This window comes from Ovis canadensis, chromosome 1 (genome assembly GCF_042477335.2).
Source record: "Ovis canadensis isolate MfBH-ARS-UI-01 breed Bighorn chromosome 1, ARS-UI_OviCan_v2, whole genome shotgun sequence".
In the NCBI taxonomy this organism is placed as follows: Eukaryota; Metazoa; Chordata; class Mammalia; order Artiodactyla; family Bovidae; genus Ovis; species Ovis canadensis.
The window spans coordinates 71,962,642-71,989,381 of record NC_091245.1 but is presented as its reverse complement, the minus strand read 5'-3'; the positions used below and the strand labels follow the sequence as shown (position 1 = coordinate 71,989,381).

The 26,740-nt window shown below is 38.7% G+C and overlaps 1 protein-coding gene across 6 annotated transcripts in view; it reads left to right on the top strand.

Moving 5' to 3' along the window:
* The window catches only part of ARHGAP29 (Rho GTPase activating protein 29), a 79,716-nt gene extending 74,932 nt beyond the window's left edge, over window positions 1-4,784 (top strand). For all 6 annotated transcript variants that reach the window (XM_069573543.1, XM_069573635.1, XM_069573621.1 and 3 more), the window contains 2 exons: window positions 71-179; window positions 2,658-4,784. In XM_069573543.1, the coding sequence (XP_069429644.1) occupies window positions 71-179; window positions 2,658-3,547 (999 nt within the window). In that variant the 3' untranslated portion in view covers window positions 3,548-4,784. The remainder of the gene's footprint in view (window positions 1-70; window positions 180-2,657) is intronic.
* The last annotated feature ends 21,956 nt before the right edge of the window (window positions 4,785-26,740 follow it).

Below are 26,740 nucleotides of genomic sequence, written 5' to 3'. Positions count from 1 at the left end.
AAATCTTTGAACTGTTTATTTTGAAGTGTGTTTTGCTTCTTCAAGTTTAAAAACTTTCTTCTATCAACAGGATAGCCAAACTACAGAAAGTGAATGCAAAAGTTTTGAATCCACTCCATCATTTGAGGAATCAGAGCGAAAGCAAAATGCGTTAGAAAAATGTGATGCATGTCTCATTGGTGAGTGGCCATGAAAAATGCATGCTTACTGACTTAAAACTGTCCCAGTAAACCATGATTAAAAGCCAAGGTGAGTGAAGTTGAAAGAAGTCAGAGGAAGAAAGTTCTTCAGTAAGTGCATCTTTTCCTGACGTTAAGAATGCCTTTTAGTGTACCTTGCATTTATATGAATGCCATTCTTTTCAGTAATCCTTATAAAAAGACATCTTGGCGTTCATAGAGGTGTTTTGTGCTCTTTCTGAAAATTTTTTTTAGTTTTGCAATGAATGTATGTCAAGAATGCAGAAATGTTTTAAGTAGTATGATGATTCATTAGCATCTTCTGTAACCATAGAACATTGTATTGATCTTACTACTTGTAAGGAGTCACCTAGACTCCTCAAATTCAAAAATTTTAGATTCAAAAAACTCAGAAAAATTTTTTTCAAGTGCCTTTTCATATCCCCTGTCATTAACACATTGAGCACACATGGTATTTTTTTATTTCCTTGTCTGTAGTCATTCACTGTATATAATTTTAGTTGCAGCGATTGGTGGCATCCATTTGTGGAAAGGCTTTCGTTTGTTACTGTAATTCTGTACATCACTAAAGTGAACTTGCAGGTTTTTTAAATGTTGTCATATATGTTAAATTTCATCTGTAATTAAATATTAATGATGACAGCCTGACAAGATCCGAAAAGCAACGGAGCCTGCTCTGTGCTAGGCACTGTTCTTATTGTTTGATTCTGTTTATCTGATTTGATCTCAGAAACAGTTCTGTGCTGTAGTATAGATAGTATTAACCCCTTTCAACCCATAACCTAGTAATCTGAGAGAGGTTAAATAGTGCCAGAGGTCATGCCCCTAATTGATTGTTCAGTATTTGAACCTATGTTGATGATAATTTCACTATTCCATTATCTAGGGCTCCCAGTTAGGAATTTCATTTTTTTAGTGCCTATACCACTTCATTTATATAATAGATAAATGAACACTTTTCATGATTAGATCATTTAGGCCACATATCATCAAAGATACAAGTAGGATTCCTTTTGACAGGTGAAGACACTGAGGGTCAGCAAGATTGCCTTGCCCAGTGCAAAAGGGGTAGAGTGGAGCTAAATCCAGATGCTGGGCTTCAGAGTCTGCACTCTTATCCATTACACTGTAGTTTTTTCCCTTAGAACTTAAGAATGCACTTTGGTGCCTGCAGTGGTTTGCAAAACGTCCTTTAGGATGTTCTATATACCTGGGGGGAGGACCTGGGAAATCAAAATAAGAGAGCATTGCCCTGGAAGCCCAGGGAAGAGAGGTTCACAGTAAGGAGCTATGGAGGAAGGTCAGATGAGGTGATAATTGTTAAGTCAGTCTGATGGGCTCCTGTCTCCAAACCACTCCTCAGAAGAGGAGCATGAGCAGAGGGCTGGAATTTACCAGAAACTGGGATGTGTTAGGGGAGATACTGCAAAAAAAGGACAGGGTTTGAAAAAGTTCAGGATTCTAATTTGAGAAAACATGGACCATGGGTCCAGACTTGATAGAAGAGAGAGGGAAGAACATCTGGAAGTGAACAGTGAATAGGGAGAATGGCATTTTCCACTTAAAACTATTCAACTCAGGATGAATATTATAGTCCATTTATTAATTGATCATATAAGGGCCTCTAAGGCATTTAATATAATACCTTCTTACTGTGGGTTGAGTATAACTGTGAAAAGCAGATGGAGTTGGAAAAAGCCTTGGGATTCAGCGTATACTTATATTTGGTTGGCGTATAAATTGGTGTAACTTTTCTGAGGGTAACACGCCAATATCATCCTGTTGAAATCGTGACAGCCCTTTTAGTCAGCACTTATGGAGAAGGAAATGGCAACCCACTCCAGTATTCTTGCCTGGAGAATCCCATGGACGGAGGAGCTTGGTGGGCTACAGTCCACGGGTCACAAAGAGTTGGACACGACTGAGCGACTTCACTTTCACTTTACTTTTTTCATGGGCTTCCCTTGTGGCTCACCTGGTAAAGAATTCACCTGCAATGCAGAAGACCTGGGTTCAGTCCTGGGTTGGAAAGATCCCCTGGAGAAGGGAAAGGCTCCCCACTCCAGTATTCTGACCTGGAGAATTCCACGGACTGTATATTCCATGGAGTCATGAAGAGTTGGACACAACTGAGTGACTTTCACTTCACTTGTTCATACATAGCATATAAGCTATTGTACATCAGTAAGGGTGTTTTTTCCCCACAACCTGCAGTGAATCTTGTAGCTATTTATTATATTTATTTAAATAAATATAGACTTCTAACATTTTAAATCAAAGTGTACCTTTAATATTTTATGAGTATTTTACTCCTCTGCCTAGAAAACTAAAAAATAACACCGAGAAAATACATGAAGACTCTTGTTTTGAGAGGGTGTTCATCTCTAACTCGTTTTGATACTCTTGTTAACTGTATACCATAAAGTTTGATTTTAAAATGAATCTCTTCCTTTACAGACAACAAAGGGCGTTTGCTTGTAGACCAAGAACTTGAGTCAGCATCAAGAAAGACAGAAGATGCTTGTAAAACCTCCAGGCTGCCTACTCTGAAGTCCGATAGGGAAATAAATGGTGTTGAGAGGCATCTTCCAAGGACCAGGATTAGACCTGTAAGTTTGCCAATAGACAAACTACTACTACTTGCTAGCTCTCCTACTGAGAGAAATGGCAGAAATATGGGAAATGTAAATTCAGACAAGGTTTGCAAGAATCCTATCTTTGAAGGAGTTAATAGAAAAGACACCACAACTGTTGTTTGTTCTAAATTTGATGGCTTTGATCAGCAGACTCTACAAAAAACTAGGGAGAAACAGTATGAACAAAATGACCTCACTGCAAAGACTGGAATGATTGTGCCCAGTGCATTCCAGGAAAGAGGTGTGACCCTGAATGTCAGGAGCAGTGGGGACCACCCAGTCAGCATCGCCCAGCCCAGTAAGCCATACACAGAGCCTGTCAGGTCAGCAAGACAGGTGTCAGAGAGACGGTCCTCTGACTCCTGCCCTCCTGCTTCTGCCAGAGCACCCAGGACCCTGCAGCCCCAGCACTGGACAACATTTTATAAACCACCTGCTCCCGCTGCTAGTGGGAGAGGGGATGAGGAGAAACCGGGGACACCCTCCGTGGCCGTGCCCCCTGGCACAACGCATGCTCCCCAGGAGCACGTGCTGAAATCAATTCCAGGGTCTGAAAATGCATCGGCTGAGCCTGCACACCCAGTTAGTAGGCCTGAAGAGAAGGCTGAAGAGCGAGAGCACCCTGATGTACCCACGGCATGTCAGAGACCAAGGCTAAAACGAATGCAGCAGTTTGAAGACCTTGAAGATGAAATCCCGCAGTTTGTGTAGGGTTGTCAGAATTCAGTTTTTTCTTTTTGTTGTTTTGTTTTGTGGTATTGTGTTTGTCTTCTGAAAGAAATTTTTGCCAGGGCCTCTCTTGTATAGGATTGCTAAATTGTGGAGTTAGCTTTTTGTCATTGTATTGTGTTATCCTGTGTCAATTTTGTTGAATGGCAGAATGTTTTGATAGGGCCCACCTGTGCCTCACTGGAATTATATGTATTTTTGAAGTTGTGAATAAATAGACTCTAAAGTTTTTTTAAAGTTCAGTTGATTCCCCATAATATGGTCCATTTAAGTACATCCCTAATATATGATATAGCTCTCAACTAATAGGTGCAATTGAGGGAAATCAGCTTTATTTTTTTGAAGTTGAAACTACATGCTTATTTATAAAAGGAATGTTTCTGAGTGCAAGTGCTTGAAAGGTCTTTATTTGGTATGATTGTTTTTTTCACACAATTTTATAGTGTATCTTTGACCATTTATGCTTTTGTGGTAAGTGTGTAACATTTTATTTTGCAATTGGTGATTCACTTAACTTTTTCATATTTACATCATGGCCAAAAGGCTTGCAAATCTGTATTTAATTCCATTTTAATTAATTGCCAAATTTTGCATGTGGTAGCCAGCTTAACTGTACAAAGAAAATACATTTAAACATGTTTCTAAGTTGTATAGTTTAGTCATGTCTTATTTGGTTTTAGATAGTACACATTTAATAATTTTTCACTTTTTGGCTTTGTTCTGCATAAACTTTTGTTCAACAGTTCTGAACCTTGTGATATTTTATATAATAGTCCAAAACAATGTTTTAAAATTCAGTGTATTTCCTTTTAATATTATCTGGATTTTTAAAAAAACACTTCTTTTGTTTGAGGTGTTTTCACTTGTGAATAATTTTATGTGCTTTTTCTACCTGGATTTATAACTATTGACCATGTATGATTCAGGTGAATCATACAGAGATTTAAAGTTGATTCTAAGAGTATAGTTCAGTAAGCCTCAATGTTTGGAATTTGAGAGGGAGTGTAGATGATTGGATATATTTCATTTATATTTCCCAGTTTTTTAGAACTAGCTCAGTTCTGCTAGTTTCTTGGTTTTGTCATTTTGCATAAAATAGGATATAAAAGGGACAAAAAATAAAATAGCCTCTTTTTGTATGTGTGAATTATATTTGTAACAAATGCTTTTGTATGACCATGTTATACTTGATAAAATATATATATATTAACCTGTTAAATTATTTCAAGTTCTTGTGGTTTCTGTGAAATTGTTGCCACTTAGGGTGTAAGACTTTGAGGTTTATTAACCATTGGCTTAGTGGTAAACACTTGGAACTCATATGTCCTTTGACTGCAGCATGGAGTGCATTTTATGGGAAGTTGTTTTATATTTTTATATAACATTAAGGACTAGGGATAAAGAATTACCCACCCTTTTGTATTGGAGCCTTGTTTGTAGTCCTAATTGTTTTAAAAATGTAGAATTGTGTTGGTATGAAAACCTAAAAAGAACATAAGATCCAATATTTAATTGCGTTCTTTCTGCATGCTATGAACTCTGCTGAGTTCCTTGTAAATTATTTCACGTTTACAGCAGCTTATAATGGGTAGGTAAGTACTTTAGTATTCCCATGTTACAGATTTGAAACTGATGTTTAAATCTACTCTGGGTTCCACAGACATAAAAGTTGAAGTCAGGTCTCAAACACAGGGCAGTCAGATCCTGATGTAACATTGGTGCTCATAACTACATAATTACTAAGTAATATCAGGTAGTGTTTAACAATAGAAAATGCACCTTTGAAAATTTTTAATTGTGGTAGAATATGCATAACATAGAATTTACCATTTTACCAAGTGTTAAATGTACATTTCAGTGCTGTTAAGTACACTCACATTGTTCTGCAACCATGACCACTATCCATGTCTAAAATTTTCTCATCATTTCATTTTGTGACTCAGAAAATGTGCTTTTTAAATTTTTAGACTTTTTATTCATAATTTTTTCATGATGTTCATAGAGTTTTATGTTTATTTAAAAATTTTTCCCTTTAGCATATAACCCCCCCTAATTCACATCTCAACACTAAGTTATCTTCTTTATTTTTCCTTTGTGGACCAGGTAAAAAGAAGAGTAGGGTACACTGCAGGTTGCTTCCCTGGTGGCTCAGTGGTAAAGAATCCACCTGCCAGTGTAAGAGATGCAGGTTCAGTCCGTGGTTTGGGAGGATGCCCTGGAGAAGGAAATGGCAACCCGCTCCAATATTCTTGCCTGGGAAATCCCACTGGCAAAGGAGCCTGGTGGGATACAGTCCATGGGGTCACAGAAGAGTCAGACACGACTTAGTGCCTAGGCAACAACACCACCACAGGATAAAGTCCTCAGGTGGGATATCCCTTAGGCTAATCCGACTAGAAACTACTAGGAAATCGCATCCAGGTTTTCAAGTCTTTTATCTCTTTTCCTAAGGAGCACAAAGCGGATACAGCAACTCTGGAAATGGAATGTCATGAGTGACCTGTGCCTTCTGCCACATTTGTTTAAGGAATACCAGCCGGTGACCTTTCACTCAGTAGAAAATGTACTTTTAAACTCTTGCTCAGTTGTGTCCGACTCTTTGAGACCCCATGGACTACAGTCCACCCGGCTCCTCTGTCCTTGGAATTTTCCAGGCAAGAATACTGGAGTGGGTTGCCATTTTCTCCTCCAGGGGAACTTCCTGGCCCAGGGATCAAACCCGGGTCTGTTGCATCTCCTGCATTGGCAGGCTTATTACTGCATAAACTCTTAATTTTCTTTTAATCTACTGGGACAAGCCAAAGAGTATTTCATCAACAAGTGGGCTCTCTGTTTCCCCTCAATTTTTAAGCCTCACAAGTTAGAGTTCCCTTTTGGCTCCTGTCTGTCTTGAGGGCTCTCTGGCATCTTGTCCAGCTGAAGCTATCAGTCTATAGATGTTTTGTGCTTTCCTAGGACATTAACAAGTATCTCTTGGGATGTTGCTGTTTCCAGAGTACCTACAACATCCACTATGCTCTGCTGCCCAGCAATGTGGTGGCAGTCATTCATTAGAACTTGTTTTATGTCACATGGAAAGAATGTGAGCCTAGGGAAAAGGCAAGAGTTGGGAGTCCTTTAAGAGCTGCCAGACCACCAGAAAGCTTGTGGAAAGCATACTGTTAAGATTCTAAGAAGTCATTTGTGAAGGGTTGATCATAACTTCCCTAGATAGACTTGTTTTACGATGGTGTGAGCACTCACATAGAGCAGACATCCTGGAATGTGAAGTCAAGTGGGCCTTAGGAAGCATCACTACAAACAAAGCTAGTGGAGGGGATGGAATTCCAGTGGAGCTATTTCAAATCCTAAAAGATGATGCTGTGAAAGTGCTGCACTCAATATGCCAGCAAATCTGGAAAACTCAACAGTGGCCACAGGACTGGAAAAGGTCAGTTTTCATTCCAATCACAAAGAAAGGCAATGCCAAAGAATGTTCAAATGACCACACAGTTGCACTCATCTCACACACTAGCAAAGCAATGCTCAAAATTCTCCAAGCTAGGCTTCAACAGTACATGAACCATGAACTTCCAGATGTTCAAGCTGGATTTAGAAAAGGCAGAGGAACCAGAGATCAAATTGCCAACATCTGTTGGATCATAGAAAAAGCAAGAGAGTTCCATAAAAAACATCTGCTTTATTGACCATGCCAAAGCCATTGACTATGTGGATCACAACAAACTGGAAAATTCTTAAAGAGATGAGAATACCAGACCACCTTCCCTGCCTTCTGAGAAATCTGTAAGCAGATGAAGAAGCAACAGAACCGGACATGGAACAACAGACTGATTCCAAATTGGGAAAGGAGTCCAACAAGGCTGTATATTGTCACCCTGCCTATTTAAGTTATATGCATAGTACATCATGAGAAATGCTGTACTGGAAGAAACACAAGCTGGAATCAAGATTGCTGGGAGAAATATCAATAACCTCAGATATGCAGATGACACCACCGTTATGGCAGAAAGCAAAGAACTTAAGAGTCTCTTGATGAAAGTGAAAGAGGAGAGTGAAAAAGTTGGCTTAAAGCTCAACATTCAGAGAACTAAGATCGTGGCATCTGGTCCCATTACTTCATGGCAAATAGATGGGGAAACAATGGAAACAGTGAGAGACTTTATTTTTTGGGGCTCCAAAATCACTGCAGATGGTGACTGCAGCCGTGAAATTAGAAGACACTTGCTTCTTCTAGACACCAACCTAGATGCATATTAAAAAGCAGGGACATTACTTTGCCAACAAAGGTCCATCTAGTTAAGGCTATGGTTTTTCCAGTAGTCAGGTATAGATGTGAGAATTGGACTATAAAGAAAGCTGAGTGCCAAAGAACTGATGCTTTTGAACTGTGGTGTTGGAGAAGACTCTTGAGAGTCCCTTGGACTGCAACGAGATCAAACCAGCCATTCCTAAAGGAAACTAATCCTGAATATTGATTGGAAGGACTGATGCTGAAGCTGAAACTCCAATACTTTGGCCACCTGATGCAAAGAGCTGACTCATTTGAAAAGACCCTGATGCTGGGAAAGATTGAAGGCAGGAGGAGAAGGGGGCGACAGAGGATGAGATGGTTGGATGACATCACTGACTCTATGGATGTGATTTTGAATAAACTTCGGGAGTTGGTGATGGACAGGGAGGCCTCGTGTGCTGCAGTCCATGGGGTCACAAAGAGTCAGAGACGACTAAGCAACTGAACTGAACATGCTGAGAACTTAATTAGAATTTATGTGTATTTAAAATTACTTTGAGTGCACATTTTAAATTACTTTTGGCAACAGAGATGAAGATATGATCCTTGAAAGGGACTTGTTGCCTAGAGGTCTCAAAAGCAAATAGAATCATACATTCTTGATTTTAAAAATATGAAGAATTGACAAAATATACAGAAGATCTTTGTGGAAAAAATTTTAGGCTATATCAAGAGGCACTGAAGGAGGTCTTAAATGTTATAACATTTTATAACTATGTTATATATGGATTGGAAGTCACAATATTGTAAAGATATTCATTTACCTTATTGATAGATTAATTGTGATCCCATCCAATATAATTTTTGAACCATCTGAAGTTGTATAATGATGCCCCATTAACACTGCTTGAGTGATACTTGATTAAAACAAGAATACTCATGCATAACCATAATATGACCATCAAAATCAGATTAACATTGACATATGGAAACGGCAAACAGCTCCAGTATTCTTGCCTGGAAAACCCCATGGGCAGAGGAGCCTGGCAACTACAGTCCATGGGGTCGCAATAATGGACATGACTTAGCAACTAAATCACCATGACTTCTAACCAACAAACCACATTCAGATTTTGCCAGTTGCCCCAATAATGTTCCTCTCTGCTCTAGCATCCCACCTAGTCCAGGATCTCATGGTGCATTTTAGTTGTCCTTTTTTCCTCTTCAATATAAAACAATTTTTCAGTCTTTTCTTTCATGACTTTGACACTTTGGAAAAATATAGGCCAAGTACTTTGTATAAATGCCTCTCAGTTTATCTAATGTTTCCTCATAATTAAACTCAGGATATATACATTTTTCCCCCCAGAAATACCACAGAAATGGTGTTGTATTCTTTTCACTATACCATATCAGGTAGTGTACCATGTCAAGTTGTCCCATTGCTAATAATACTAATTTTGATCACTTGGTTAGGATAGTGTCTTTCAAGTTTCTCCACTGTAAAAGTTAAAAGAACTTTGTGAGAAGATTCTTTGAGACTGTGTGAGTGTCCTTTTTCTCATCAGATTGTCACCAGTTAGAGTCCAATAACACTTCTTGCCTGAATCAGTTATTACTATTGTGGCTGTCAAATGGTGAGCATTCTTTCTTATGTTTTGACTGATGTTTGCTCATTTGTTTATCCATCTCTATTAGCGGACTCAGATTCCTGCTTTATACGGTAAGTTATGTTACTGTCATATATTTTGATACTGAACTTTCCCTAAACTTGGTCTCTTGAAATTCAAGCTCACGTCTCTGTCTTTTTGACTCTTTAAGCTTTTATTTTTGGCGCATCAAGGTGTCCCAAGCTTAAAGTATTTTTTTCCCCTCCTGCCTTAGTCATACTTCCAAGGACCTCTGGTTCCTTTAAATGGAGAGTAGTATATGGAAACCAAGAGCTGAGAAGTACTTTTTGCTACTCACAAGTCATTGGTTTTAAGCATGATTGATGGACAGATTAAAAAGATACATGCATATATACAGTATATGTATTTCTATCATATAAATTGAAACCCTTGACTTCATATTGATACCTTCATTTCTAATTCAGTATGTCAGGGTTTAATCTAGTCTTTTCCTTTCTATACTTTTAACTCTTTCTCTCATAGTGAAAAACCTGACTTCGTAATCCTAAATACATTATTTGCCTACTCTTCATGTTCCAGCCCCCTGCCAGCACTAGCTGCTGCATTGATTCACTAGCCCCAGATATGTCAAGTCAGTCCTCAGCCACTGCTGCACTGGTCCTGACCACACTGCTCCCTAACATGCCACTCAGAGCCCTAGCTTCAACTACAAGGAAGACCAGGCCAGCTGAATCCTTGACTCCAGTGATGTCAACCCTAACCATGACATTTTAATTCCAGATCTTGGTCATCTGTCTGAATTGACCCCAACCTAAAAGGAAGGAAGGGACAAATTCATGATCTTTTGATAAAGAGCAGCTATTAAAGGCTGTACACTATCACTCTACTTATTTAACTTATATGCAGAGTATATCATACAAAATACTGGGCTGCATAAATATCAAGCTGGAATCAAGATTGCTGGGAGAAACACCAACAACCTCAGATATGCAGATGATATCACTCTAATGGCAGAAAGTGAAGAGGAACTAAAGAACCTCTTGATAAGGGTGAAAGAGGAGAGTGAAAAGCTGGCTTGAAATTCAGCATTCAAAAAACTAAGATCATGGCATCCAGTCCCATCACTTCATGGCAAATAGATGGGAAAAAAGTGGAAACAGTGCCAGAATTTATTTTCTTGGGCTCCAAAATTGCTGCGTACAGTGACTGCGGACATGAAATTAAGACACTTGCTTCTCGGAAGGAAAGCTATGACAAACCTAGACAGCATATTAAAAAGCAGAGACATCACTCTGCTGACAAAGATGTGTATGGTTGAAGAGAGCCGGTAGTCATATATGGATGTAAAAGCTGGACCATAAAAAAGGCAGTGGCATCCCACTCCAGTACTCTTGCCTGGAAAATCCCATGGATGGAGGAGCCTGGTAGGCTGCAGTTTGCGGGGTCGCTAAGAGTCAGACACGACTGAGTGACTTCACTTTCACTTTTCACTTTCATGTATTGGAGAAGGAAATGGCAACCCACTCCAGTGTTCTTGCCTGAAGAATCCCAGGGACAGCGGAGCCTGGTGGACTGCTGTCTGTGGGGTCGCACAGAGTCGGACATGACTGAAGCAACTTAGCAGCAGCAGCAGCAAAAAAAGGCTGAGCACTGAAGAATTGGTGCTTTTGAATTGTGCTGAAGACTCTTGAGAGTCCCTTGGACTACAAGGAGATCAAATCAGTCATTCCTAAAGGGAATCAATCTTGAATATTCAGGACTGAAAGGACTGAAAGGACTGATGCTGAAGGTGAAGTTCCAATACTTTGGCCACCTGATGCAAAGAGCCGACTCACTGGAAAGGACTCTAATGCTAGGAAAGATTGAGGGCAAAAGGAGAAGAGAGTGGCAGAGGATGAGATGGTTAGATGGCATCACCAACTCAATGGACAGGAATTTGAGCAAACTGGGAGATAGTGGAGAATAGAGGAGCCTTGCATGCTATAGTCTATGGGATCTCAAAGTCAGACACGACTTAGCAGCTGAACAACAGCTATTAAATATTTGTTTATTGAATTTACTAGGAAAAGTTTAAAAATGAGTTATTATACATACTTACCAGAAATGTCTAAACATGGATTTATTTATGAACTACATATAAAGTTTTAAATTATGATTTTGCTTTTTGTCTCAAAATACTTGGGAATAATTTTAAAGTATTAGTATTTCCTGTATAACTAAACCATATCACATATTATGCTGTTTCTTAAAATCAACCAGTTTAATTACTCTGCATGCATTAAATTAGCATACTTTTCAGAAGATAGAGTAAAATATGTTTCTGAGTTATATGTTTTATTTGGATTCTTTGTCAGCTTTTAAGTAAGCAGCAAATAAATAATATTCACACAGCACATGGAAACCTGGCGTAATTGTTCTGCCCACTCACTATGCAATATCATGTCTTCCTTATAGTGTTGAAAGAATTGAAAGGATGGAATAGCACTGTGAATTCATCAGTGAGCTTTTCATTGTCTAAGGAGTGCTGATTAATAAGTGAATATGGCTCTAAAATTTAAAAATTTAAGAGACTAAGTGTGGTAAGATCTTATTTACTATAGTAGGCACAGAGCCTAGAGTATAATAGTTGCTGTCTTCTAAATCAATTTTCTATATCTTATTTCACATCAGAAATTTGCTTTTTGAGATCCAAGGAAATAAAATTTTTCTTATATCCATTTTCTTCCGAGTTGTGACTAGTCAATTGCCAGTCAAATCAGAACATGTAGTGATTAAACAGAGGAGAAAGCAGTGAATCTTCCATCTACAAGTTTAGATACATACTTAATAATTCAGAATCAGAGTTTCAAATGATTTTGTTTTAATTGACTCATAAATGCATAAGTATGTATATGGGTGTATGTCACATATAAAGAATAATTGTAGAATGAATTCCCATTAACCCTCAATCCCCTTTATAGAATGTTAAGAAGCCACCAGAGCCCCCTCCCTGATCATGTGACAGTCACTCCCTCTCCCCTCCCAGGTGTAACTGCCATCTTGAATTGTTAATCATTCTCTGACTTTTTAAAAAAATTACTGTTATAATCCATGTATTATGTAATTTTGCCTGTTTTTGAAGCTTTTACGAAAGTAGAATCATGATTGATTCTTTTGTGGCTGGCTTGCTTACATTCAACCTGTTTTAGGGATTAGTTCATGTAGATGTTTGTAGCTGCAAACATTTTTCCTTTTTTTTTTTAAACTGAAGTGTTCCTGTGGAAAATACATATGATTTAGTATTCATCTAACCACCGATAGATATTTCATTTGCTTCTGATTTTTCATCACTATCAACAATGCTGCATTGAAAACTTAGTCTTTGCTTTTCTTTTTAATTTCACTTAAAAAAAATCTGTTTTGTCATTATATCATTTAATCATTACCATAGCAGGTATTCTTAACTGCCTTTTTTCAGATGAACAAGTAGACTTCAAAGAGATTAAAAAACTTATTACTGGTTATAACCTAATAAGAAAAAGTAATAAGACTTGAGCCCAAGTGTCTTTATTTCAGGCTTCCCGGGTAGCTCAGCTGGTAAAGAATCTGCCTGCAATGCAGGAGACCCCAGTTCAGTTCCTGGGTAGGGAGGTTCCCCTGGAGAAGGGATAGGCTACCCACCCCAGTATTCTTGGACTTACCTGGTGGCTCAGATTACAAATTCTGTCATTTCTAAATTGTTTCATCTTCATTTTTTCAACCAAAAGCTGTGACATATTGTGTATAAAAGTTTTCAGGCTTTTATATTTTTGTTTCTAATTGCTAGGATATTGAAGTTTAGGGTTATCATATCCCAACATGAAGGTCATTTGTGAGTGTATATGTATGTGTGTGTTTTATTTATTTGGTTAAAATGGGTCTAAAATTGCTGAAATTTTCCTGGGTTATAGTGAGTTTTGTAGGCAAATTTTGCTGATAATGAGAGAACAAAAGAGCAGATAACAAAAAACAGTTCTACCCCTCCACACTCTATCTCAAAAGAGTAGTTTGGAAAACAATTCTGTAATGGAGAGCTGCTGAGGATTCTTTACATAGAGAGAATAGGGTTTGCCTGAGATCTCTTACCATCTGCTTATAATGGGGGAAGGAGTCAGCAGTACAGGTGAGAAATAGGCCCTAAATTAAGCCACTGGCTATGGGGATGATGACCTAAATTCCAACTTATTTTTAGGAACATAACTGACAGGGATTAGGGACCCATCATGAATGTGGAGTTGGTAAAGGTTGAGGATGGACTTGGGCTGGGTGGAGAAAGACGTACTTAACCTGGAAGCCAGAACATAATACCTCTCTTATCCTAAGTGAAAACAATTTAAGTTAAATATCTTACTTGCTCCTTTAGAAGGATACATTTCCATCACTGGGTGTTAAACAGAGGCAAATTTCATTTCACTCCAAGGAAGTCATTTTATCATTAGAATTTTTTTCTTTAACTTTACAATATTGTATTGGTTTTGCCATACACTGACATGAATCTGCCATGGGTGTACATGTATTCCCCATCCTGAACCCCCCCCCCACCTCCTTCCCCATCCCGTCCCTCTGGTTCATCCCACTGCACCAGCCCCGATCACTTTGTATCATGCATCGAACCTAGACTGGCAATCTATTTCACATATGATAATTTACATGTTTCAATGCCATTCTCCCATATCATCCCACCCTTGCCCCCACCCACAGAGTCCAAAGGACTGTTCTATATATCTGTGTCTCTTTTACTGTCTCGCATGCAGGGTTATCATTACCATCTTTCTAAATTCCATATATATGCGTTAGTATACTGTATTGGTGTGTTTTCTTTCTGTCTTACTTCACTCTGTATAATAGGCTCCAGATTTTGAATGGAATGCATTAATCTGTGATTTGCTGAGCTTGCCCAAACTGGAAAAGTGTTCAAGGCAAAAACAAAATAGCCTCCTACTAGGATTGTTACTAGGGAGGAAATTGGGCTAGATGATCTGTAGTCTTTTCAAACTCTGATCATGATTCTGTGACCTTGAATTTAAACTGAAGGAGATGTTTATTGGTGCTGAAAATCCTAAAATCACTGCATTAAGCGACTTCAATATTTTCAGTATGCCACTGTTCTTGATGTCAGCAAACAAGCATTTAAACATTACCTACAGGACAGAAAGTGAAGAACTAAAGAGCCTCCTGATGAAAGTGAAAGAGGAGAGTGAAAAAGTTGGCTTAAAGCTCAACATTCAGAAAATTAAGATCATGGCATCTGGTCCCATCACTTCATGGCAAATAGATGGGGAAAAAGTGGCAGACTTTATTTGGGGGGGGCTTCAAAATCACTGCAGTCATGAAATTAAAAGACACTTGGTCCTTGGAAGAAAAGCTATGACCAACCTAGACAGCGTATTAAAAAGCAGAGACATCATTTTGCCAACAAAGGTCCATCTAGTCAAGGCTCTGGTTTTTTCAGTAGTCATGTATGGATGTGAGAGTTGGACTATAAAGAAAGCTGAGCGCCAAAGAATTGATGCTTTTGAACTGTGATGTTGGAGAAGATGCTTGAGAGTACCTTGGACAGCAAGGAGATCCAACCAGTCCATCCTAAAGGAGATCAGTCCTGAGTATTCATTGGAAGGACTGATAGTGAACTTGAAAACTCAATACTTTGGCCACCTGATGTGAAGAGATGATTCATTTGAAAAGACCCTGATGCTGGGAAAGACTGAAGACAGGAGAAGCGGATGACAGAGGATGAGATGGTTGGATGGCATCACCAACTCAATGGTCATGAGTTTGAAGAAACTCCGGGAGTTGGTGATGGACAGAGAGGCCTGGTGTGCTGCAGTCCATGGGGTCACAAAGAGTCGGACACAATTGAACTGAACTGACTGACCTACAGAACATCCTTAAAGTGCTAGGGGAAAAAATGTTAACTAAAAGTTCTATATAGAGTTTAAAATGTCTTTCAGATACAAAGATGAAATATAGATGTTTTTGGCAAACAAAAAGGAGAGTTGGTCACCAGCATGCCTGTGTTAATCAAAATTCTATAGAGAGGTCTTTAGTCAGAAGGAAGCTGATCCCATTTGGAAATACAGAAATGCAGGAAAGAATGAGGACTGCTAGAAAGGTTGAATATAAATGAATATTGACTTAATAAAAATGATAGTAATGTGGAGTATAAAATTTGTATAGAGTTAAAATATATGGCAACAATAATGGAAAAGTAAAAAAATGGAAGTATGAATTTCCAGCATAATCAGGGGCAAATGTACCAATTTGTAATAAATGCAGTCCAGATGTGTGTTGTAATGTTAAAAAGAATGGTAAGATAAAGGGAGAGGGAAGTGAAGTGTTAGTATTGAGTAATCCAAAAGAAGACAGAAGAAAGTAAATGAAAGAGTGCATCAAATGGAAAGCAAATCGATGGTAGATATGAAAGCACTTAAATCAGTGGTTATGTCAAATGAAAATAGACTAAATGCTCCAAGCAATAACCTAATGTTATCAGACTATGGAAGAAAATAAAACCAATGTATTAATACATCCTGTTTACAAGAGACGTAACCTTAAGATGCACAGAAGGTACAAGGATGGAAAACGATAAACCATGCAACTACTAATGAAAAAACAGATGTAGCTATACTGCTGCTACTGCTACTGCTAATTTGCTTCTGTCGTGTCCGACTCTGCGACCCCATGGACGGCACGGCAGCCCACCAGGCTCCCCCATCCCTGGGATTCTCCTGGCAAGAACACTGGAGTGGGTTGCTGTTTCCTTCTCCAGTGCATGAAAGTGAAAAGTGAAAGTGAAGTCGCTCAGTCGTGTCTGACTCTTCGCTACCCCATGGACTGCCGCCCACCAGGCTCCTCCATCCATGGGACTTTCCAGGCAAGAGTACTGGAGTGGGGTGCCATTGCCTTCTCCGGTAGCTATACTAATGTGAGATAAAACATTTAAATCAAGAAGTATTACTAGAGATAAAGAGGGTATTCTGTAATGATAAAGAAGTCAATCTACCAAGAACACTTAAAATTTTTAAGAACACTGCTTCAAATATATAAGGCAAAAATAGACAAGTAAAAGGAAAAGTGGAGAAATTCACAACCGTAGGGTTACTTTAACACACTTCTGAACAGATAAAAAGAGTAGTAAAAAGATAGATCTGAAGAACACAGTTAACATCCTTGACCTAATTGACATGCAGGGAACACTGCCAACAATGACAGAATTCGTATTTTGGTTAAGCCCATATTTAAAATTTACCCAGACTGATAATAAGCAGTCCATATAAGAAAGCTCCAAAATATTTCAGAGCATTGAAATAATTCAAACTATGCTCTCTGACCTCAGGGAAATTATGCCAGAAATCAGTAATAAAAGCTAGAAGATCCTCAAGTGCCTGGAAATGAAACAGAAAATAACCCATGATCAAAGAAGAAGCAGAATTTAAGAAATATTTTAAGCTGAATGATAAGGAAGATGTACCATATCGAAAATTGTAGGCTACAACTGAAGCAAAGCTTAGAAATTCATGGCCTTAGCTACATTTACTATGAAACTTGAGAGGTTAAAATCAATTAAACTTCATCTCAAGAGACAAGGAGAATAAATCAAATAGAAAGAATGTAGAAAAAGGAAAGAACGATTAGAAATAAGTGAAATAGAAAACAAAAATAATAAAGCTAAAAAGCTGGTTCTTTGAAAAGTTTGATGTATTCCCAGTAAGATATCAGTAAAAGAGAAAGCAAATTAACATTAGGAATGAAATCAAGAATATCATTAAAGACACTGCAAACACTAAAAGCTGTAATGACATAATGAACAACTTACAATGAACAACAAAATTTGAATAAGGACAAATTCCTCAAAAAAATTAAACACAAAAATTTGGAGAGTTTCTTCTCTTAGTGGGAATTGAATCAGGCTTTATTAAAAGCCTTACTACTGATTTCTTTCAAACATTTAAGGAAGAAATTATTCCAATTTTATATACATTCTTCCAGTAAATAGAAAAGGAACATTTCCAAACTTTCTAAGTCCATCTAACCATGATATCACAACCTGTCAAGGACATCACAATACACAGAAAAAGAACTTGCTGTACATAAAGAGGATAACCCAGTGAGGTTAACTCTGCTGCTGCTGCTGCTGCTGCTAAGTCACATCAGTCATGTCCAACTCTGTGCGACCCCATAGACAGTGGCCCACCAGGCCCCCATCCCTGGGATTCTCCAGGCAAGAACACTGGAGTGGGTTGCCATTTCCTTCTCCAGTGGATGAAAGTGAAAAGTGAAAGTGAAGTCGCTCAGTCATATCCGACTCTTCGCGACCCCATGGACTGCAGCCCACCAGGCTCCTCCGTCCATGGGATTTCCCAGGCAGGAGTACTGGTGTGTTGCCATTGCCTTAACTCTCCCTGTATTCAAATACAATTTACATTTGAAACATCAATGCAATTTTCCACCTTGATTTCTTAAAGAGAGAAAAACATGGTTATCTCAGTTGCAAATTGAAAAAAGGATTTGATGAATTTCAACATTTATGATAAAAATTAATAGCAAACTATGAATTGCTGAGTCACTAAGATGTGTTTAACTCTTGTGACTCCATGGACTGTAGCCCACCAGGCTACTCTGTCCATGGGATTTCCTAGGTAAAAATACTGAGTGTTAGCCATTTCCTTCCCCAGGGGATCTTTCCGACTCAGGGATCAAACCCATGTCTCCTGCACTGCAGGCGGATTCTTTTCACTGAGCCACCTGCGGAAGCCCATGCTGCGGCTGCTGAGTCGCTTCAGTGGTGTCCGACTCTGTGCGACCCCATGGACGGCAGCCCACCAGGCTCCCCCGTCCCTGGGATTCTCCAGGCAAGAACACGAGCGGGTTGCCATTTCTTTCTCCAATGCATGAAAGTGAAAAGTGAAAGTAAAGTCGCTTAATCGTGTCTGACTCTTCGCGACCCCATGGACTGTTGCCTATCAGGCTCCTCCGCCCATGGGATTTTCCAGGCAAGAGTGCTGGAGTGGGGTGCCATTACCTTCTAAAACTTCCCGAAACTGATAGAAATACAGATCTATTTAGTGGTAAAACACTGAAAGTTTTACCCCTGAGATAGAATACCTGCCATTACTACTACTATTCAATGCTGTTCTAGAGATTCTAGACATGCAATAAAGGGGGAAAAGAGAAATGAAGGGCATAAAGATAGAAAAGGAAGAAATAAAATAACTATTTGTTTGCAGATGATATCTAATCATGTACACAGAAAATCCAAATGAATTTACCAACTATTAGGAAGGAGATCAGCCCTGGGATTTCTTTGGAAGGAATGATGCTAAAGCTGAAACTCCAGTACTTTGGCCGCCTCATGCGAAGAGTTGACTCATTGGAAAAGACTCTGATGCTGGGAGGGATTGGGGGCAGGAGGAGAAGGGGACGACAGAGGATGAGATGGCTGGATGGCATCACTGACTCGATGGACATGAGTCTGAGTGAACTCCAGGAGTTGGTGATGGACAGGGAGGCCTGACATGCTGCGATTCATGGGGTCGCAAACAGTCGGACACGACTGAGCGACTGAACTGAACTGAACTGAAGTAAATTTAACAACCTTATCAGGTCAGTACTCAAAAGTCATTAATATTCATATATAAACACCAAATAGAAAATGGAATTTAAAATTAAAACATCAATGAGCTAGGAAATCTACTGTGGGATATGTAGAGATGATTATACATTGAAATAATCGATACATATACATTTGTATGTATAGGTATATACCTATACATTTGTATTATAGGTATATACATAAACATTGATACATATACATACACAAATATATTTGATACAATTTAAAGAATTAAACAGAGGGATATGCCATTTTCATGAATTAGAAAATTCAATATTATGAAGATTGGAGTTCTTCATTTGGAGTTCTCACCAAACTAGTCTGTACATCCAACAGTCTTCTTTATTTGTGTTAACTTTTGACAAATATGCCTTAAGATACTTCAATAAAGATAGTGTCATGATCCCCAGAAAAGCAGAGCAGGTGTTTTGAACTTGCCCTTAGTGTCTTCAGAGAGGATAACTTGCCATGGAATATACAGCTAGCAGAGAAGAGGTGGCACATGAACCCGTGGGAGTCTTACTGGGACATTTTTTTTCCTCTACTCTTCTACCAAAGACTACTCCAGTCCTATTCTTCCTGGTTAGGCTCCTTCCTCCTAGAATCTTGACACTGCCAGAGACATGCTATAGGATTTAACCTACCTCAAAATCCCAGGCTTTGTGTGTGTGTATGTGTGTGTTCCAAGTATTGAAAAAAATGTGGAAAGCTGAAAGAATGTGTGCTTAGTCATGTCCGACTCTTTGTGACCTCATTGACTGTAGCCAGGCTACAGTATGTCAGGCTCCTCTATCTATGGGATTTTCCAGGCAAGAATACTGGAGTGAGTTGCCATTTCCTTCTCCAGGGCATCTTCCTGACCCAGGGATTGAATCCATGTCTCACATCTCCTGCATTGGCAGGCGGATTCTTTACCATTGAACCATGTGAGTTCTACATGGTATAGAAAATTTATCCTTGTAAATAAAGCCTTTGAATTTAAAGTCAGAAATGACTTCCATGCAGCACTGGGGTTTACAGGCAGATTGTCAATAAATACTTTGAGTCCTACTTTAAAATTATTGCTGTTCAGGGACATTCTGGAGATGTGAGCCTAAATAGTTAACTGAATGTTTGTAATTATCTTTGTAAAAACAAAGTTCTAGCTACCCCCAGAAATTAAGACCCAATCTAGAGCAAGCCTTAAATTATTTGGGATCCTGCAAAGATTTTTCGTAATAAAGACAAAAATTTTCCTAGCATGTGAGAGTTGAGTGAGTGGTGTTAATCACATCTTCTTTTGGTTATTCATTGAATAAGGCTTTTGTTTCCTTATTGTCTCTCTCCTTAAGCTAAGTTTAATTTCAGAAGGAAGTTTTTAAGATTTATTCATTTGGGGCTGTGTTGGGTCTTTGTTGCTGTGCTCCAGCTTTCTCTGGCTGTAGCAAGGAGAGCTCCTCGCTAGCTGTGGAAAGCAGGCCTCTCACTGCAGTGGCTTCTCTCGTTGCCGGGCCGGGCTCTGGGTACGCGGGCTCGGTAGGTGTAGCATGTGGGCTCAGGTAGTGGAGGCGCATGGGTTCAATTGCCCTGCAGCATGTGGAATCTTCCCCCAAATAGGAATCAAATCTATGTCCCCTGCATTGGCAGATGGATTCTTAACTGCTGGACCACCAGGGAAGTTCATCAAAGAGAATTTTTTTTAAGCTGGTAATCTTATTTGGGCTAAGCTATTATCTGACAGAAGGCTCCCCGTAAAAGAAATGTGACCAGAGCTTCGCAGGGTTTCCTCATTGTTGTCTGACTTCCTTGGACTCACTCTGAAGTCCTTGCCAGTCAGATAACATTTGAAGTATAATGTGTCATAATTCAATGTATAAATGTATAAAACCACTGACATACCTGTTGGCAGTGGAGAGGGAGCACTGAAGACTTGTGGGACTATAACTGATTTTAGTGACCTATAATGAATGTGGAGTTGGGAAAGGTGAGACCGGAGAAGAATAAGGTAGAGAATCTTCAGAATCTAGAAACTGGTCACATGATAAATGGTTGAAGACCGGGGGATGCATAGCCTGGAAAAGAGGAGAGCTGGGAACATGACAGTCACGCTCAGACACTGAAAGGGGAAAGAGATGACAATCAGAATGCTTGTTTACTCCTGTAGGGAGACGTAACCAGGGCTGGGATTTATAGGTGACAGGTGTCTGTTCAGTAATACAAGGAAGTAATACAAGTGATACAAGGAAGTATTACAAAGAAGTAATATAGCTGGAATAGATCCAAAATGAAGATGTGGGGGACATCCAAAACAGAAATTAGATGACCACCTTTGAAGCATACCAGTGAATAATCTCTTGGGAGAGAGGATGTGGTTTAAATAATTAGTAAAGCACTTTCTAACTCTGAACTGAAGATTGTTAAGGCCTTGAGTTAAGTGTAACCTTGCACTTAGACAAAGCCCTATTTGCAGGATCAGCAAGGAGCAAATAAACCTCATTACCTGGTCAGGCTGCTTCCGAACATGCTTTGAGACAACCGGCAGAGACCTTGGCTGACAGCTCATGTCCTATGAGCTGTCATAGGACAGGATCATTGCTCCTGGTTCCCAGGTTCCTGTCCTACTGGCAACATAAATGTGATGGTGCTGTTGTATTTCCATTTGTAGATTTTTGTACATTTATTATAGAAAGCTTTAGGGTACATTGTATTTCTTTATCATTTAATGACAATTTACCATTTATCATCTATCCACTAAACCAGATCATAGAAACAAAACAGAAACGAAAAAATACTTCCTGTCCTTGCAGATCTTACCACCTAATGTTATCAGCAGTTGGCTCTTGGTTCTTTTTTTTTACATTTGGAAAAGCCAGAATTGTTGGCTGAAATTGTATACAGTATGAAAATAGAAAGAATATTTTATATTGAAACTAAAAGAGTATGGTTTGTTCCTAAAATACTGTTATTACCCATACCTAAAATTCTGCAGTGAATGATTAGGAGAGTCATGTCCACAATTTTAGGAAACTTGTTGAAAACAATCATGAGCTCTAACTGAGCTGCCCATCTTCTGCTGCCCGTCTAGATCTGAGTTGTCAATACAGTAACCAGAAGCCACATATGGCTACTTAAATTGAAATTCATTAAAATTAGATAAAATTTTAGTTCCTCGGTTATAATAGCCACATTTCAAGTGCTTAATAGCCACATGTGTCTGGTGGTTACCATATTTGACCATGAAGATTTTGTACATTTCTATTATGGCAGAAAGTTCTATTGGTACTGACCTAAAGAAACATTATATTTAGAAGCTGGATTTGAAGATGTTTAAAAACACAAAAGCATTTGATAACTCTAATATTTATTTATGATAAAGACTTTAGCATACTATCAATAGAGAATGTCATTAAAGTAGTTTAGTTTCCACTAAATGACTTGAATCAGCAGCAATACATGATATTAGGAAAACAGATAATTTGGAAAACAACTACTTTATTCTGTATATATAAAATATATCTTGATGGTTTGTACAAATATACATTGATAATGTATTAATCAAATATTACAAATTCAACTACAAGGATACCAGTAAACTAATTTATCTAATATGTTTTATAACAGATGGGAAATTTTGCCATGAATCAATACCAAGTAAAGGATGTGTTGTGTAAAGTGAGAATTATCCAGGACCTATCCAGTTTCATAGTTATGTATATTGGTCTCACTGCTCCAAAAAAAGGGTCAAACTAGACTTATGAAATCACTAGATGTTATTTTTTAATATGCATTTGCCTGTGGTCTGATTTCTGCTCATTATGCATACATATGAATATTTTTATTTCATTAAATATACCATTTTATTCACTTTTTCTTTATAATTTATTTAGTGTCAGAGTTCACACATGCTGATAGAAAGTCTCCACTGTTAACTGCAGTTTTATACACTAGTAGAACTAAATTCCATTTTATATTGTTCTGCAATCTAGCATCAATAATGAAAGCTAGCATCAATGATAAAATAGTATCAATAATCACAGTGTCCAAAAGGATGGTGACAAAAAACAGCAATTTCCTACTTCCTCTATTCTGCATATTGTGCTAAGTGCTTAATTCCATTGATTTTATTTCATATAACAACTCTGAAATATTTTAAAAAAAGGTAGAATTAACCCCAGTAAACTCATAGTCCAGCAGACCAAGATCAGTTTCATAAGATTCCCTATATCATGCCCCTACTAAATTGTTCAGTCAGGATGTGGAAACCTAGTCTGATTCTTATATATGTGTTTATTTCACTATTCCATTACCTAGGGTTCCCAATTATGAATAATAGTAAATGCCTTTTTTTTTTTTTTTTTTTTAGTTTAAAAGGCAGACATTTCTATCTCATGATTGTAGAAGCTAGTAAGTTCGAGATCAAAATGTTGGCAGATTTGATGTCTGGTGAGAACCTTCTTCCTGGTTTCCATAATGCCATTTTCTTAATATACCCTCAAATGAAGGAAAGAGATTCTTTATATACCCTCACATGAAGGAAAGAGAAATGTCACTTTCTAAGTACTTACAATATACTAGATAATTCTAAGCACTTTTCATGATTAGATCACTTAGGCCACACATTGCCATAGATACAATTATGATTCCTTTTGACAGATGAAGACACTGAGGGACAGCTAGATCACCTTGCCCAGTGCAAAGGGGCAGAACTGAGCTAAACCCAAACACTGGGCTTCAGAGTCTGCACTCTTATCCATTGTGCTGTGCTGTGCTTAGTTGCTTAGTCATGTCCCACTCCTTGCAACCCCATGGACTATATAGCCCACCAGGCTTCTCTGTCCATGGGGATTCTCCAGGCAAGAATATTGGAGTAGGTTGCCATGCCCCACTCCAGGGGATCTTCCCAAGCCAGGGATCGAATCCAGGTCTCCCACATTATGGGGAGACTTTTTACCAGCTGAGCCACCAGGGAATCCCAAGAATACTGGAGTGAGTAGCCTTTCCCTTCTCCAGGGCATCTTCCCGACCCAGGAATCAATCTGGGGTCTCCTGCACTGCAGGTGGATTCGTTACCAGCTGAGCCAGCAGGGAAGCCCTCTTATCCACTACACCGTAGTTTTTTTCCCTTAGAACTAAAGAAAGCACTTTGGTGCCTAAGGGCATCATCGACACAATGGACATGAGTTTGAGCAAACTCTGGGAGATAGTGAAGAACAAGGAAGACGGTGTGCTGCAGTACACGGGGTCACAAAGAGCTGGCCACGACTTAGCAATGAACAACAGTCAACTGAAATGCATCAGGTCCCTTAAGGTATTCTATACTCATGGGAAAGGACCTGGGAAATCAAAATAAGAGAGCATTGTACTGAGAGCCCAGGGAAGCTCCATAGTCTCAGGTAAGAAGGAAGATCAGATGAGGTGATGACTGTTAAGTCATTCGGATGGACTCCTGTCTGCAGATTGCTGCCCCCAACATGTGAAAGAAGGACCTGGCAACAGTGACAAGGATTGCATGCTGTGCTCAGGGCCAGCTGAAGTTCAAAGCCAGAGTTGTTTGATGTTTTTCAGCAATAAAAAGGATTGTGAGCAAAGAGCTGGAATTTTCCAGCTGGGAATTTTTCAGGGAAGACTTAGCAAAAAGAGTCAGGGTTTGAAGAAGCTCAGGAAACCAGTTTGAAAAAACATGGACTGTGGGTTAAGTCTGGGAGTAAACTGTAAATGGGGAGAATGGCAATTTTTACCTAAAATAAAACTATTCACTGATTCATGTTGAGGTTTGACAGAAAACAACACAATTCTGTAAAGCAATTATCCTTCAGTTAAAAAATAAATTAAAAAAAGCTATTCAGTCTTAATCAGACAGGATGAATGTTACAGTCCATGTATTAGTTGATCAGATTAAGAAGGGCATCTAAAGCATTTAACATGATAGCTCTCACTGTGCTATGGATTTGATGTATCTGAAAAGTGGATTAAATGAGTTGACAAAAACCTTGGGATTCAGGGCACATGCATTTGGTTGGTGTGTGAATTGGTGTAACTTTTCTGAGGTTAATTACCAATATCTGCCTATTGAAGTCATGACAACTCTTTGGAACAACAAATTTACTTCTGTGAATTTGTCTTGTGGAAGTTCTTACTGAAATTTTTATAAATAGAACTTCTCAGAAGGAAAGTATTTTTTTTCTTTTTTTAAAAGCATGTTTTGTAGTTATTTGTTACATTAATTTAATTACAGTGCACATATATAACTTTACAATTTCATTCAAAGTGTACTTTTAATCCTTTAATATATCTTTAGGGATAGGTATTCCTATTGAGTAGGAAACAGTTTCTGTTTGCTAAGTAGAAAGAAATATTCACTAATTCTTATGTACTTTTTAAACTGAGAACAACTTGTTTTAATAAATTATCTCTCCATTGTTCTGAGAATGAGTCCATCTGTCAACCCACACTTTTTTTTATTAAGCATCACATGTTTGATTTTGATACATAAAGTGATGATCCTTTCTTTTTTTTTTTTCTTGTCAGATGAACTTATTTGCAAAGCAGAAATAGAGACCCAGAGGTAGAGAACAAACTTACAGATACTAAGAGAAGGAAGCGGGTGAGATAAATGGGGAGGTTGAGACCGACATATATACATTACTAGGTATAGAATAGGCTTCCCTTGAGGCTCAGCTGGTAAAGAATCCACCTGCATTGTGGGAGACCTAGGTTCAGTCCCTGGGTTGGGAAGGTCCCCTGGAAAAGGGAAAGGCTACCCACTCCAGTGTTTTGGCCTGGAGTTCCAGGACTATATATTGGAATTCCTAGAATCCCATGGACTGTGTAGTCTATGGGGTCAGAAAGAGTCCAATACAAATGAGTGACTTTCACTTTCATGTAGGGAGTGGATAACTAATGAGAACCTATTGTATAGCAGAAGGAACCCCACTCGGTGTTCTGTGGCAACCTAAATGAGAAGGAAGTCCAAAAAACAGGGGACATATGTATAAGTATAGATGATCACACAGTTGCACTCATCTCACACGCTAGCAAAGTAATGCTCAAAATTCTCCAAGCCAGGATTCAACAGTATGTGAACCGAGAACTTCCAGATGTTCAAGCTGGATTTAGAAAAGGCAGAGGAACCAGAGATCAAATTGCCAACATCTGTTGGATCATCAAAAAAGCAAGAGAGTTCCAGAAAAACATCTACTTCTGCTTTATTGACAATGCCAAAGCCTTTGACTGTGTGAACTGCAACAAACTGTGGGAAATTATTCAAGAGATGGGAATACCAGACCACCTTACCTGCCTCCTGAGAAATCTGTATGCAGGTCAAGAAGCAACAGTTAGAATAGGACATGGAACAACAGACTGGTGCCAAATCTGGAAAGGAGTACATCAAGGCTGTATATTGTCACCCTGCTTATTTAACTTATATGCAGAGTACATCATGAGAAATGCTGGACTGGATGAAGCGCAAGATGGAATGAAGATTGCTGGGAGAAATATCAATAACCTCAGATATGCAGATGACACCACTCTTATGGCAGAAAGCAAAGAAGAACTAAACAGCCTCTTGATGAAAGTGAAGGAGAGTGAAAAAGCTGGCTTAAAACTCAACATTCGAAGAACTAAGATCATGGCATCTGGCCCCATCACTTCATGGCAAATAGATGGGAAAACAATGGAAACAGTGAGAGACTTTATTTTGGGGG